The sequence below is a fragment of the Phaethon lepturus genome, unplaced genomic scaffold (genome assembly GCF_000687285.1).
Source record: "Phaethon lepturus isolate BGI_N335 unplaced genomic scaffold, ASM68728v1 scaffold8866, whole genome shotgun sequence".
Classification (NCBI taxonomy): Eukaryota; Metazoa; Chordata; class Aves; order Phaethontiformes; family Phaethontidae; genus Phaethon; species Phaethon lepturus.
Window position 1 is genome coordinate 26,827 of NW_010546885.1, and position 16,219 is coordinate 43,045.

General features: G+C 36.6%; 1 protein-coding gene across 1 annotated transcript in view; it reads right to left on the reverse strand.

Annotated features, from left to right (window-relative positions):
* The window catches only part of MTPN (myotrophin), a 35,607-nt gene that overhangs the window by 2,515 nt on the left and 16,873 nt on the right, over nt 1-16,219 (reverse strand). The window contains exons 2-3 of the mRNA XM_010289448.1: nt 8,276-8,389; nt 7,032-7,115 (exon numbers count right to left, since the gene is read on the reverse strand). Of these exons, the coding sequence (XP_010287750.1) occupies nt 7,032-7,115; nt 8,276-8,389 (198 nt within the window). The remainder of the gene's footprint in view (nt 1-7,031; nt 7,116-8,275; nt 8,390-16,219) is intronic.

The window sequence follows — 16,219 nt, forward strand, 5'->3', positions numbered from 1 at the left end:
GCCTGGGAAAATAAAATTGCCTTGAGAACACCAGTAAAAAAAAAAAAATTCAGTGAGGAATACTTATAATTGCAGTAACTCCATCCAGGCAGCCCATTTTCTCTAGCACCTTTCAGGTAGCAGAATACAGGCACACACTTGTGCACATGCAATGAATTCACTCCAGTGACAGAAGCATCATAACATTTACCTCTCTCCTGTCACAATGTAACATCCTTGGCCAACAAAATATGCAGCATGCTGCAGTATCACTGTTGGGTATGAACATGAGCTGAATCAGTCTGTTCCCAAGTGACTAGCTGGTCGTTGCAAATACACACTTAGGCTGAAACCACAGAAACCTGTTGCTTGTGAAACACGTATTTTTCTCCTAAAAAAACTGAGACCTTTAACAGGTATTCAACAGTTACAATCTTAGTTGTCCTGGGAGAAGAAAGGCAACCTTGAAGGTAGTGATTGTTTCTTTTGCAGTGTTGATTATTTTTACTGCTTAGATAGCACTCTCCGATTAGAATCTATGTGGAAATCAAAAGTGCTTGAAAGCTGTTCTTTGATGTTAAGCTCAGAAAACATAAAATACACACACACAAAAATATTTAAATTCTCTTTCTTTGGCAGGGTAATAACAGCAAGAATTTTTGCCCTCTTAAGCCACTGGGCAAAGCACAAATGTTAAACATGCTCTGAAGACAGCACGATAGCCACTAGAAAAAAAGAAAAACGATGAAGGCAGCAGTATATGCCTCAATCAGGTTGCTCAGAGCCCCGTCCAACCTGACCTGGAATGTTTACAGAGATGAGGCATCTACCACCTCTCTGGGCAACCTGTGCCAGTGTTTCACTATACTCATTGTGAAAAAATTTCTTCCTTAGTCTAAGTCCCATCTAAGTCTGCCCTCTTTTAGGTTAAAACCATTACCCCTTGTCCTATCACTACAGGCCCTGCTAAAAAGTCTGTCCCCATCTTTCTTATAAGCCCCCTTTTAAGTACTGGAAGGCTGCAATAAGGTCGCTTTAAGCCTTACTTATACAGTATACAGCCTAGAAATAGTTTTGGAAATTCTTAGTACATCTTTCAAGTTTATGAAAATGTGTGAAATACCATAGACACTCCAAAGAGTATACCTGTGGACTTGGCAGGGTGATACCTAAAACTGCTCTATCGGCATCTGAGTTTCAGTTGAAAAATGTTGTTTTGCTCTAACTTACTGTAATACATGAAAGTAATTAGCTTAGATCTAAAGAGCACTTCCTTCTTAAAGTTCAAATGTAGGTCTTGTTGTTCTTCCTACTACATTAACAGTAGTTAATCCTTTTATTAATCTTAAAATATTTTTCTAGGAATTTGAGGCATATTAAAATAGCCTTTGTAATTTTAAAGAATAAAGTTGTTTGCAGCATGTTGTGACCTTAAAGTGAAGCAGAAATGTTATATCTTGTGTTCTTTTTTTCACTTCTGCCTTTTCAGGCAGAATGTTAAATAACATAATATTTAAAGATATTCTACTATTAGGGAGAGAATTAATTTTTAGTAGCTTTTGACAAAGTTGGAACTGAATTGTCTTCCAAAATAGCAGGTATTTATTTTGCTCATGTTATATAGTAGCCTCTACAAAACAAAATAACAGATGAAGTAATGAATACTAAGAATTAGACTGAAGTAACATCAATCCCTGTATTTCAGTTTACTTTTATTTTTTTCAGGGATAGCGGATTTAAGGGATACCTATTTGAAAAGCAGAAAGATATATAAAATTCAAATTGTTCCTTTTTTTTAAAGAATCTTCTATTTGGTTTTGTAGTGTAAAAAGATACTTTTTTTAGTGAAGTGGAGGAGAAACCTATGTCACATTACAATAGACAATTAAACCATTCTGAATGCTTCTAATGGAGGGTGAGATTTGTTGTGAAAGATGCAACAAATCTCATCCATTTTTTTTTCAGCTTTCAAAATAGTTCTGCTTTTTATAAAGTATCTAATGCAATTTTTTCTCTGCTTTCTACTAAAAATGTATTATAAGAAATAGCTTCTTAAGTTAGGCAATTTAGCACCTTTTTTCTCTTCTGACAGTGGCAAAAGGGATGCCATTTGGGAGGAATAGTGAGTGTGACTACTTCTGCTCACTTATTCCCCCCATTCATAGTTGTTGTATTGGGGAATTTAGAGGTACACGTATCTATCCCTTTTAAGAAGTGTTTGTAGATTTATTGTCCGTGAATTCATCCCTATTCTTTTTGAACAAGCTGCCACCTTGCAACTCATCCGGAGGTTTGCTGACTGCTGTGTAAACCAGTCTTCTACCAGTTTCATTAAGTGCTCCTAATTCCAGTTTCACAGGGTTTGGTGACAGCTCTGCACTGTAATTATGAGAGCAAAGTCATATAACCATTTCACTTTGTTTAAACAATGCAAGTTGTTTCATTTATGCAAAATACCTGTATGTTGATTATATCCATTTTTTTCCATATTGGAAGTAATGTCTAAACTTGAATACCAACACAAAATTATGGTAATACGTGAAGTTACAGTTCCAAATACCTTAATAATAAATAATATAATAGTAATTCAGCAAAATGTTTTTTGTAATGCTTCATGAATAGATCAAAACAAATAAAAACAAAATATTGGGGGTTATCCACGCAAACATTACAATAGGTGAAAACTTGGGAAAAAACCCCAAACCTAAAACATTGTCAACAACTTCAACACTGAACAAATGATTTGCCAAAGAGTGAAAGCTATATTATAGAGCTGTTCGTTTTCTGAAGCTGCAAAATTAGTGCTTAAACTTGCTGGAGTTCTCCTTTGCAACCACTAATGAATATTAAAATCACATTTCAAATACTTCCTGTAAAACCCACCAGGAAATTACGTCAAATGATTATTCTTCACGGTACTTAGTTCACCATTTTTGATCAATGTGCTTTCCAAGGTCAAACTAAATGTTATGGAATCACCTGCCTTTCACGGAAGATCATACTTAAAATGCTTGCAAGGATTCTAAGAAGAAACTTAGAGCTAAATCACTTGGTTTAGGGAGCTTTTAATACCCTCCAGAGACAGCAATTTGAAAAGCTAGAATAAGTTTTATAACACACACAAGATTAAGGAAGGAGCCCTCCTGCAGTTTTTGTATCACTCCAGTTTTAATATATAGCCAAATACTACAAGATCACCAGGTAGCTGAGAAAATGTTAGCTATGTCACAACTGAGCCACAGTTGACTCAAGAGAGAACTTAATGCATTCCTAGGGGAGTAGTGCGAAGGAAGAGGCAGGAAATAAGATCCATGAAATCTAAACTTGCCCAGAAGTAATCACTTCCAGTTCCCTGAAACTGTACAAGACAGGTAGCAGCATGGTATACTCTGTTTTGGCAGGTATAATATTCTAGACTTTCTTACGCCTACCAGTGAAACCCCTTCTCATTGAGCATGCAGCTACAGCTCCTTTTTCAAGCATCTATTTCACTTCACTTCTCACCTTCATAAAGTCTCATCTCACTTACAATTATAGCTGAATTTTACTTTCCAAAGTTCAAACCCATTGTTATTAACCGAAATTGGTATTTGGATTTTGCTCAGCCTATTTCTGCATGAAGATTTTCAGTATTTTTATTTTCATTGTTAAAATGAAGCAAATGAGAAGGTTTCTTTTCTTAGAAAACACATATATTTAGTTACAAATATGTTTCCCAGGCAATGAAACTGTGCAGCCAAACAACATGATTTCCTGTGATCAGGTACTTCCAAACAGAGGCCTCCCAACACAGAGGGAGGTTTCTAGCCAAATTTAAACTTCCACACATCTTACACTGCACAGGTAAGGAATTCAGACTGGAAACAAAAATTAAAAAAAGGAATACACCTGTGGCAAAAGTTATGCAAGGGCTAGATAAAAAAATAGCCAAGGCTAGAGGTTATCTTAGAAAAGAAGTTGTAAGGATGCATTAATCCTTCAGATATGACAATATCCCAGGTACCTTTTGTCAAATGACAATGGCTAGTCTATCTTTAGCTTATCAAAACTAAAAAGTCAAACAAGGCTTTCAAAATGATGACAAATAGGCTTCCAAAAATATTTTCCTCATAGTTCTTCAAGAATAAACATGAAGTATGGTAACAGAGAAAGAGACTACTTCTGCCTTTTTCAACTAATAGTATAAGGCAAGTGTGGGTATAAGGGACACTACAGAGCTAGCTAAAGGGACTTCAGCTTCATCCTTCCCATCTATTCCATGTCTCATTCTCAAATTTCATCTGAAATTCATCCATCCCCTAACAAAAACAGTGCCACAACAAAGACAGCTGAGCAAGCATTTAGTACATGTCAACAAGCAAAAACCATCTGCCATTTACAAAGGAACATCACAGATACTAGGTGAGCAGTAAAACAGAGAAACTGGATTCTGTTGTTCATCTACAAAAACTTGTAATCAAGCCCAGAAGACAACTCCCTGGAACAGGTAGGTCACACTGCAAAAGGACTGAAAAAATTCCCACGGCAGCAGCTGGAGTAAAACTGAAGATACATCAGTTCTGTCTGCTTTTTAAGGGACAGCAGTTGGTGTAATGGCTTCAACTATTAGTATTATCTACAGAAAATTCTACTAGTCATGTGACATGTGCACTGAAAACTTTTGTAGAGATTGAACTGATAAGAGCCAGTGTAGATCTCCCAGTACTCTTCAAGTTAAGCTCTTATGAGTGCAAACAGTTTCTAGTATGAGCTTAGAAGAAGCTTGGTTGCACTTCACTGTGCAACTGCATGATCACCAGTATCAACAACAGAAAGCCAGGTTTGCAGCAGCTCAGGCTGCTTCAGCTTAAGATCAAGTGGCAACTCTAATCATTCTAGTCAGTTTAAGAGCTTAGAAACTTGACTCAGTGTCTCTGCTATTTATATGTATTTATTACCCTCTGAAAGTGAATTATGTCCAAATACCTTTAATGCTTTTACTGCTTTCAGTGGAAGATTGTTTAAAGGATGCTCTTCTGTCACACTAAATGAATGAGTAACCAGCTTAATAGTCATTATTTTTGTTTTTCTCTTTAAAAATGTTAAGGAGGTTATTGACTTCTAGTCCAACAGCTTAAGGGATATTCTATGACAGAGGCCACATATGCAGGAGATGAGCTAACAGGGTAAATGAAGGCAGCTGAAAGTAGGTATGTGTAAAATAATGAAGCTTCTCAGCAGTAGGTGGAAGTGTAGAATTTTACTAAAGCAAAGAACAGCTTTGAAGAAAAATCTTAAATATATTGGTCTATCACTTGCATTTGCAGTTCCACTACTTACATACACTAACATCAGACATTCAATATTTGTCCTGCATTTGGAAGGACAATAAAATATACTCTACTCCAAAAGTAACTGGGAAGAACATTAACCAAAGTTAAAGTCAGTAATTTTTAGAACTTTCAATAAGGGTTGAACTACTTGACCTCCCAGGTGTCTGCTATCAAAGAACATATGAAATCAGACTGTTTCACAAACAAAGCGTGACAACAAGTGTTCAAACAAGAGTCATAAGGTAACTATATTAAGAGAAAGAACAACCTCTTCATCTTAATCAACTTCTTAGATCTGCCTCAGAGTCAGCTGATGAACAAAAGTTCCAGTTCATAAATATTTCATCAGCTAGCCCATGTGAATAGAAGCAAGCAGATATGGTACAACATTTAGCTCTTCATGAAGAAATCGGAAAATAATACAAGCTTTCCCAAACTATCCAGTTGCAGTAACATTTTTCTAACTTTATCTCCTAATCCAAGTTCACCTTCCTATAGTATTCTGCATAGCTTCGTAAGATTGCCTCATCTTTATGACTGTTGAACTTAACAAATGCCATTCAAATTGTACCAAGTATAGAAATCAATACATTCTCACAAGCTGTGTGAAAAATAGCTCGTTCAGGAAGGACATTAATGCCCTCGCTGGCAGAGACTACAATGAATGCACAACCCTTCTAGTTGACAGACAATTCATGTGTAAACTCAAGTTTTGAGGCACCTTATTAATTATTCTAAACTTATTCAGAATGCAAAACACTTTGAAACAGAAGTGGAAAGAAATACTACATGGCATATAGCATACTTTTTTCTGTAACTTGGATATAATTATCCTTAAATGAAGGATCAGTCCTCACAACAAATTTAAGCAGGTTGGATGCACCATTTGAACCCTAAATTAACAGTGACAGCATTTCTTCACAGGAAGGGATAACTAACATTAAACAGCATCAAAGTGAAGAACAGTGAAATTCATGCAGTGTTAAGGCAGTTAAGGAAAACTTTACCTTGCAAGTGTTATATGAAAACATTACACAGCATGAAATCCTGCAGCCAAATTATTCAAGTGGGTTCATATGCTGAAAATGCACTGTTAAACCTCCACTTTTCAAAGTAAGTGAAGTGTAACAAGAAGGAGCACATATGAATGGAGACAAAACAGTGCTTGAATTAACTACTGCTTTGTAAAATGGATCACCTTTGTAATATGAATCAAAGGGAGAACAGAAACAGATTAAGCTTATTCTCCCCAAAACAAAATTTACAAGCTCTGTAACAGAGAAACCTTGTCTTCCTACTTCTACTTCCCCTCACTCTGCCAACCCAGATGGGTTTTCAGCCATCTGGCAAAAGCAGAGGGAAACCACACCTCTGAGCAACTTCACAGTGGAGATTCCATCACATGAAACACTTAAGCAGCTGCCAAAGCAAAATCCCACTCCTCCCTGACTGCCCAAGGAATTACTTTTTTTTTTCCCCTTGCCTGATTTGCTGTTAATTGCTCTCTAGCTGAAACCCACAGCACTCTTAGTGGTCACTATTACTTTTGCTAAACTGCAAAAGTCCTAGAACTTTCTTCAACTATTTTCTCCATAATCAGAACACCCTCTCTGGGTTAGCAATATAAGCAGCATTTGTTTCATGTTCTGAACTTACCCGGAGCATCATAATCTTATTGAAAAAAAATCATAGTAATATACTTTGCTAATAGATAACTTGTTCTAAACATTTGTATCTCACCTTTGAGAGAAGCAGTTTCACACAGGAAACATGGCCCTCATAGACTGCTGATAGGAGTGGTGTGATATTATGTTTGTCTGGAGCCTGTAAATTGAGACACAGTTATTTGAAGCACAATTTCACACAGAATTAAAAAGTTTCACTTTTTAATTTTGTTTTGTCAACAGTAGACTGAAGGTAAGGATTTAAGAGTATTTTCCAGAAATGCATTCCCTCAGAATTTTTTACTCTCCTTTTTAAAAAGAAAAATCATTGTTTAAAAAACAGTCAGGTAACAGGAAGATATTTCTTCCATAAGACTTTTAGGTATCCCAAAGTTTGTGTATTTTTTTTAGGCCAATGATAGAAATTTGTGGGTTTCAGCTGACAAATTTTGTCCAATTTGAAACCACTACTCCTAATTCTCTCATTTCTCAGCCAGCCTGACTTCAGAAACAAGTTTTGGCTGAAACATTGTCTGGGCTGTCTTCTCTCTAAACTATAGCCCTGGAAAGAATAAGAAATGGAGCAACTGAAATGTTCTCATTTTTTTCCCCTCCATTTTTTCTTCCTCTCCAGTTAGGAGAATTCCTGAGGAAGAGATAATCTTTCTAGATACCAAGGTAAAAATCCAAGCCATTTTGTTAAGGACTAAAGCTAAGATGTCTTACACATTAATTTTCAGACAAGTATTCTAAAGCACAGCATTTGGGGTCTATGGTCTCTCACTTCATGGAGAACTACACTATTTTGAAGTGTCAATCAATACAGCCCAGCCGAGTCTTTTCACAACAAAAAGCCATGCATGTCAAGCTACAGCAAAATAAAGAAGTTTGTACAAGTAAGAATGCCTCCAAAAAAAGAAGAGAGAATACCAATTTAAACAGAATTGATCCTACCCTGGACAAACATGCATTGCACTACCTTCTGAAGTCCCTTCAAACAAATGTAATATGTATTTCATGCAAACTTTATTTAGATGTTTTTACTGGATTTATTTTTCTAATCATGGTCAAATTAAATCTGCACTTTTTATAGCTACAAACAACTTTTCCTAGTGTGTCCAAAAAGACTAAAAACATTTAATAAACTTAATTTTAACCTTCTAACCTCTAGGAGACCACCTCTCAAATACTTCTAAATGTATCTAATTGTTTAGTTTGATCTAAGTCCTTCAGTAAACATTTAGGCATTTACACCAATCCCTTATGTGTGCGTGTAAGAACCTATCACCCCAACATCTGTTTGCAAATTGATATACATACATTAATATCAGCTCCTTTCAATAGCAGAAATTCCAGAATCTCAAGCTGTCCACAGTCTGCTGCATAGTGAAGAGGCTTCCTTCCACCTTCAAGTGTCCGATTGACATCTTCACCCTTCAATGTAAATATAATTTAATAGGCAAAATTTTAGAGCTAACACACCAAGAAAAGTTTCGAAGAAAATTTCAATATATGCTGAAGAATGTTCCATCCAAATATTTAATTCATTGCCCAAGAAAAATGAAAATTAAGTTTCTCGATTTCCTTTCCTTCATCTATGCATTTAAGATTGTAAGACAACCTTGATCCCTTCTTCCACACTGCACCTCAAGTGTAGTGAGTACCCAAGTGCACTAGGTAACTCATATGATTAAAAAAAATTGAAAAAATCTTGTAAAAAAAAAATGCTCACACAGGCTCATTTTGCTTCTCCTTCCCTCCAACTGGGATCCTAGTTATCTGGCTAAGTTACTTTATCTGCTTCTACACATATTGAAGTTTTGCACACTGAGAAATCAGATGCATAGAAATAAGTCAGCATCATAACTACTAGCAAGTGAGTACAGACCATCCATAATTTAAAACCTAATTACGAAACTGTCCATTCTGTTTTACAAATAGCACCTGCCAGTTCTACATGACACAAAAAAGTCTGAAGACAGCCAACCAAATCAGGACATAGGAAGTTCTAATGCCACTTGTACTAGTGGATTGAGACAGATCTGAAGGCGTAAACAAAATTTAGTTCAGTGAGTGCCTAATCATCTTTGTTTCTTCACCTTGGGTTGTGCAACTAAGGATAAACTGATTTGCTGCACTTCAGTAATGACAAGAAGTTACTGGAAACCAAATACTGTATGTGTAAGTGACTTCTTGTTAGTATGTGCAAGTAATTTAAGTATTTTAGGGAGTGGAGAAATTTAGCATCATACCTCAAACCCTGCATCTTCACAGAAAAACAATCAAAAGAATTTCAGCTGCAGCACCAATTCATACTTCTTGACAGAGCCCCTGCAGTTCCCTCACTCCTGCCCCAAATCTCTGGAAAGTTCACAGAATTGACACAGATCCTTCAGACTTTATCTCCTTTCTAAGAGTGGAAGAGAAGATTGTCAGAAGGAAATCATATTCTGCAATTTGACATTTTTGACGTTCTATATTATCAGAATTTTATACTACCAGCCAAATAATAAGATGACCTCAGAATTCTCCTCTCCTGTCAATAGGACGTTCAATTCTTCTCATAATATACCTTGATAAAAGTCAAAGCAACACAACAACAGTGTTTAATTCAGGTGTTTAACTAAAACACTGCATGTTCTGTGGTCTCAGAGGTCAGGACCTAGTTCTCACACTATGGAAGGTTCTGGCTTCAAAGTAGCATGAAGTAGCAACAAGTAGCACAATGAAAAATTGTGCTACAGCACAAAACAGCAAAATCATCAACTGCTGTTTCTGACCCTGAAATACAGCTATGGCTTCAGAAGCATGTTGGACATCAGGAAAAAAATGGTTTTATTTTTATCTATGATTTTCAGAACAGCAAATTGTACTTCTAAACAAAGTCCACCACAGCTTTAGCTATGTGGACTATTAACACTGTACAACAGTTTATAACATAAAATTCCAATGTGACTAACTGAAGGTCTAACTCTTTGTTTACCAGTAAAGTTGTTGCAGATAGTCCTGTGATATAACTTCTCTTTTGCTGAATTTCAGTGCAAAATGTTGGTGCGGATATTGTTAACAACTGTGTTGCAATTAAAAAAATAAAATAATCTAGATCACAGTACACTAACAACACACAAATAGCCACATTGGTCTGAAAAGCATGTAAGCAAGCAGCAGATACTTAGCTTACCTAGAAAGTCAAGCTCTACCCATATTCTTAATTGCACCTTGCCACTTCCCATCAATTTTAAAACAGGTAGCATTTAAATAACACATTTGCAGATACATTAAGGATTGGGATACGTAAGTTTAGGAAGCCAAGCATGTAAAAGCCATGCAATCACTACCCCAAAACAGACTCTAAAAACACCTGTAAAGTCTGATGCATGTTATGATGTGGCAAGTAAGGGTGTAGGGGAGAAGGGACAAGCAAGCTAACTCCTGGGACAGCACACAGTAAAGCTACAAAGTTTACATTCAGAAAGAAATTTAGAATAGTCATGTGTTAAGATTAGGACAGTCCAGCAAAGCCCTCCCTTCCTTAAGCTTATAAATATTATTTGGCTCACTGGCTTACACTATAGGATTTTTTTTTTCCCCTTTTTAAAGAATATACCACAGATCCCTCTGTTCTCTCCTAAGCTGGTTGTAGAATAAATTCCTGCCAGACAATGAACTTTTGGAAGGAAAACACACCTCCCAAACACCAAGTTTTCTAAGTTTCCCTTAAAGATGATGAAAGCATGTTTATAGGGGAGTACCTAGCAAAAACTCTACAAAGAAAGATGTGCCAAACACAGATTATGTGGATTTGAATATTAGCACTGAGAAAATGTATCAGCAAAGTCAAGCATCAGAATGTTTTAGTCTGAATTAGCAGAACCAAGATAACATATAAGTTACAAAAAATTTAAAAAGCAAGTACTCCTAGATTCTGCAATAAACAAAGTCAAATATCCAGTTTTTTCATAGGCAAGAAAAGCCATTGTAAAACAGACCACTGAATGTTATAGAACTTCATTTGGCCTTTCCTACTGCCAGTCCAAGACATATAGAAGTAGGAGGGGAAGACAAATCAATCCATTCCATATACAGAGATCAAAGCCTGGCACAAGCACCTGCTTTAATTGCAGTCTCTGACACATGTACGTCAGAAAAGTTGCAGGAATCTTCAGAGATAATTTCCCTCTGGTGTTTAGATCTCCTATTTATATTGCCTGGGGCATTTCCCCATAGGAAGAGCAGTGGTCGCCACAGTGGGGTGCAAAAACCTGGAGAGGTGTGCAAGACAATCCACTAGAGTGTGAGAGGAAAATATTTTTTGCACTGTTAATAAAGTGTAAAAATAGTGCTGATTTCATCTTTATCTCATCTTTAATTTCCATTTTTGGGTATGTTTTATAATGTACATAATACAGTAGTATGTGTAAATAATTTACAAATAAATATACAGATATTGGTGGTGCATGATCAATTTTTTCTTTTTACTGATTAGCGGTGCATGATCAAAAAGGTTTGGAGACCACTGGTCTAGAACTCTATCAGTACCCACGGAAACAATAAACAAATTATTTTGTCAGAGGGAGTTTCATGCTGGAAGACTAAACAGTTTCAGTGGAAATTTTATAGGTCAATTTAAAAACCCTTAAACCTTACCCCCCCCCTCCAATTATTCAGATTAAAGACCAATTGATCTAAAACTCACAAGAATATCCTTATAGTTCTGCTTTTGCAAAGAGAAAGTGCCTTTAGACATGAAAATATCAACCTTATATCTTTAATTGAAATTCTATTAAAAGTTTCAATCTTTTTCTACAGCAGCTGCCATTTATGTGCTTAAATAAGTCTCCAAGATACAAGCTTCATATAAAATCACCTATAAAATCGGAAACTCAGAAAACTGCTTGAACCCTTATGATCCAAAGTGGTAGTACATTGGTGCCAAAGACAGTAGTTACCAGAGCTGCAACAATGAACCTTTTACTTGGCTAGACAGTAATGTGAAACACACCTAACATCCTAGATAAGGTTGTCAAAGATTATCTAAACAAGCTGCAGTTCTCTTTTAAGCTTAGGATGTACAATCCTGTGGGTGTTGACTTTTGTCTTCACTGGATGAGCACTCCAAGTTGGATTCTCTTGCTCTTCCACTTGAAGTATTCTGTTCAGCTAAGCCAGGGAGAGGTGTTGACTTACACGGGCAGTTGGGTTTTCAATTTTGACAGGCTGGCCAGCCATGACAAACCACATTTTTATAGGAAATGCATCTTCTCTATATGGTGACATCTAAAAAGTGATTGACTATGCACTAGAGAATTCAAGGATTCACACGAGCAAAGAAATTATATACTGTAGCTACAGCAACAAGCTCCAAATGCCCATTCACATCTTCATATGATAAACTAAGCATAAGGTCAAGATTCGAGCCCCCTCCCATAAATAAGGCAGCTCTGGTGAAGTGTGGCTAATTATGTCAACAATAAGATGTTGAATGAGACAAAGCAGTCTCTCAAACCCTGTAATAGGCTGAGATAGGAAAAAGCACAGGAAGTAAAAATTTAAAGAAAAGAGTTATCTCTATGTAAAAGTTTTCTGAAATTACTGTGGTTTTGAATAATACTGGCCAAAGACATCATACTGCATGTTATGTGCCTGGCTATCAGCGATCTTATGAGGTGACGATTCTCAATACTGACCTCTGAGACAGTAAAGTAACCAATAATTTGGTAGGCTGAAACTAAGACTGTACTGAATAGCTGCTAAAGATTTTCTTTAAAAAAGATCATACTCTGCATAGGCATATGGTCAGAATCCACACGAACTGCCAAAGAGCAGCCTGATTTTTCCCTTATGCCTGCAGGATCAAAATCTTATGCATATTGGACAAAAAGCAACAGAACAACTCTCCCAGGAAATTTTATGGGACTTTTGACATCTTGTAGAGTCTAACAGAGCAGCAACAAGGTCAATAGTTATGAGGATACTTTGAAGGAGATGTAATTAAGCCAGAATCAAAGAATCATATCAGCTTCAAAACAAAACATACCTTCAGTCAAAGGCTACACCTCTTCTGAAAGAAGATTATTTATTTTCACTTTCTAGAGTGGACCTACAGATTTACTAACAATTGTGCAAATGTTTATGCAAAGCCTCTGAAAAGAATTTGCCCTTGCAAAAGGCAAGACATGATCACCTCTTTAATGACCTTCCAGGATACGTTGTTTTTACTTAGACATTTAAGGCTAAATCTGGCATAGACCACATCACTAATGTTTTTCTTTGTAGATCAAAGACTTAGGGCACCAGCTATGCAATAGCATTAAAAACCAGTTCAACACCCAAAACATCAGAAACAGCAGTTAGCCAGTATCTGCTTTAATCCCCTCTATTAAAATCTGATTACAGGTAAAGAAAAGCCTCTCTGTGAATCTCCAATTACTAAACAAGACAGCATGAAAGAAGACTTTTATAACACGTTGATCTTATGTCCTACTTAGAAAAGTCACATACATGGATAACAGCAGAATATTCAATAAGAAGGACTTCAAGTATCAGCTTCAGTTGAAAGCTGGCTATCAACTTTTCAGTGAAGGATAGGGAAATAAAAACTTGAAGCTCAGTTCTAAATATTTTCAAAAATTTTCGCTGCTTTTTAAATAACTAAATAGTAGGGCTCATTATAGCATCCTCTGAATGCAAATATCACCTACTTTCTGTAATGGAGCAATTCAATCTATAAAAAGATCTATTCCAACTAATTTCTTAACTGAGTACTGTCAAAATTAGTTACTCTTGAACTTCATTCTTCCACTACTCTCTATCTCACACATTTTGCTTGCTCTACCTTTTCTTGCCACAAGAAAACACACAAAACCCCTGGTTGTATCTCATGTCCTTTTCCAGTTTAACTCCAGTCAAGCTTTGGCTTTTGAAGTTCCATCTCTGCACACCCTGGGAAAGCGCCTACATTCTTCTTGGGTACCCACCCCCAGTTCCTTCCACTTTTCATGCTCCCTCTCTTCATATCCAAGCTCAGACAGGAGTTCCCTAACAGCCAAGCCGCCCTCCTGTCACACCTGCTGGATGCCCCAGAGTAATCTGGAAGTACCTGCACCTTAACAGCTGCCTTGAATAAGTTCTGCCAAGTTTAATTCCTTATTCTTTTGCAGCCCTAGTTAAAAGAATGCATCAGGTTTCACTGACTTTGTCCCTAATGCACATTGTGACATCAGTTCATTGAAAATGTCAAATGAACAAATTTAGTAATAAATTACAAATTCTAAAGCTCATTATTTCCCAGGCAGATTACTTAACCACACCAAACTGACACTGTCCTTGAATAGCTCCTGCCTTTTCTGTAAGCTTTATTACACAGACTGTATTCCATGCCTCCCTTGGTCTAGCTTTACCTGCTAACTCCCTCTTTTCCCAGTTCCTGCCAGCTTCAGAAGCATCAACACTTAAAGCCAAATGAGTTAAACTAAACTCCTAGTGACACTCTAGCATCTCTACAGTATAATCCATGTGCTTCAATCACTGGCTTACTTTGCAATGGCACACCAACTGAAACCAAATCTGAGCCAGCTATTCACTTGGGCACTGTAGTTTGCCAGTAGTGTTGCTCTAGAACATTACTGCCATGCTATTCATGTCACAGCTCACCCATCAGTTTAGCACCGATTTTCTCCTGTGTAGCAGTTACAGCATCACTACTCCTAGCCACAGTTTGATCCTTCCAAACCCTGCATCAGAATTAGTGGCTGAACTATACGAAGTATCCCTCCAAAGAGGGAACTAATCAGTCTGAGAATTAACTTGATAATTCTCTTCTTTCCAGCTGAGTCTGTTGCTTCATCTGATTCACCACTTGGCACCTGAACACACCAGAAATACGTAGCTGCGATTTACACTGCAGTTCTACCACAGGAAGAGAAACTGAAAATTGTGACATCATTAAATCCTATTGCATAGGTTAACTGTATTGGTAGACCAGTATCTGTAATACTGGTGGCATTAAAATGCCATTTCATATTTAGAAACAACTCCATATCCCCATCTGTACGTATCCTGTCATATAGAAATAACTTCATCTCCCCGTTTCATGCACTCATTTCATGCCAGTTTTAATGAAGGAGATCAGATTCCATGCAGATAGATGTCCTTAGAGCACAGGGAAGCATCCTACAGGAGCTGCACTACTGGATAATTCTTGTCTCCATTATTCTGGGAAAAATATGAGTCCATTGTACAGTCTCTTGCAACACTTCTATCTCTTTGCATACAAAGGATGTCCATTCTTACTGAGTATTAGATAACTGACATTTTAAATATAGCAATAACTTTATTGTTGTTGTCTGAATGGGAAAGAGGAAGACTGAAAAATTCTCTTTCTATAAAGAAAAGTTTAAGTCCTATGGATGAGATGTTTGGAATATCTTATGCATATTGAGAATACTACTTCCAAACGTTTCATATTTTACTCTTCCCCACAGGACTTTGTTCACACTGGTTGTATTTGTTTTTAAAAATTCAAAGAGATTAAGTGAGATAGTTCATAGGAAGGATTTCCAATGAATGTTATTGTACAGATCTAAAGCAAAAGATGTGAAGAATTCAACTCGTGGAAAGCAGGAGCCTCTCAGGTTTCAAGCATTGATATTCTTCAGGTGTAGGATCAATAGGCAAATATGCATGGATGAAAGAAAAGTAAAATTTAGGTATTGTACCATTTTGTTTCTTTGTCACATCACAGTGCATGGCCTTTATATCAGAAGGATCACATGTGTAATATTCCTTTATGCAACATTAGCAACATTCTTCATTTTAAAGCTCACAGTGCAACAAAAAAAATTCCTACTGAGCTTTTATGCCAGAAGAAACATTTGGAAACAGGTGAAATTCAGTGTAGCATCTGCTTTCTATGTTCACCTTCATGAGAAGCCTTTAAAAAAAAAAATTCCTAGTAGATAGCTAGGCAAGCTTTGATACACTCAATAACAATGACAGAGGCGTAACTGAAATGTAAAAATCTTTCTTACATTGTGATATTCTGAATCCAGAGATCCTCCCCCACAAAAATGCCATAACCAGGTGTCCTGATATAATTTTAACTTTGTAAAATGAAATTGGCAGAAGTAAGCTGTAATTTATGCTGTTGGATACAATCTGAAGACATTTTGCCATAATAGAGACTATATTGGTATCCACTGAATGAAATCTTTCCTTCCAGTCTAACTCATTTTTAGCTTTTACACCCAACTGCCTGAAAGAGTG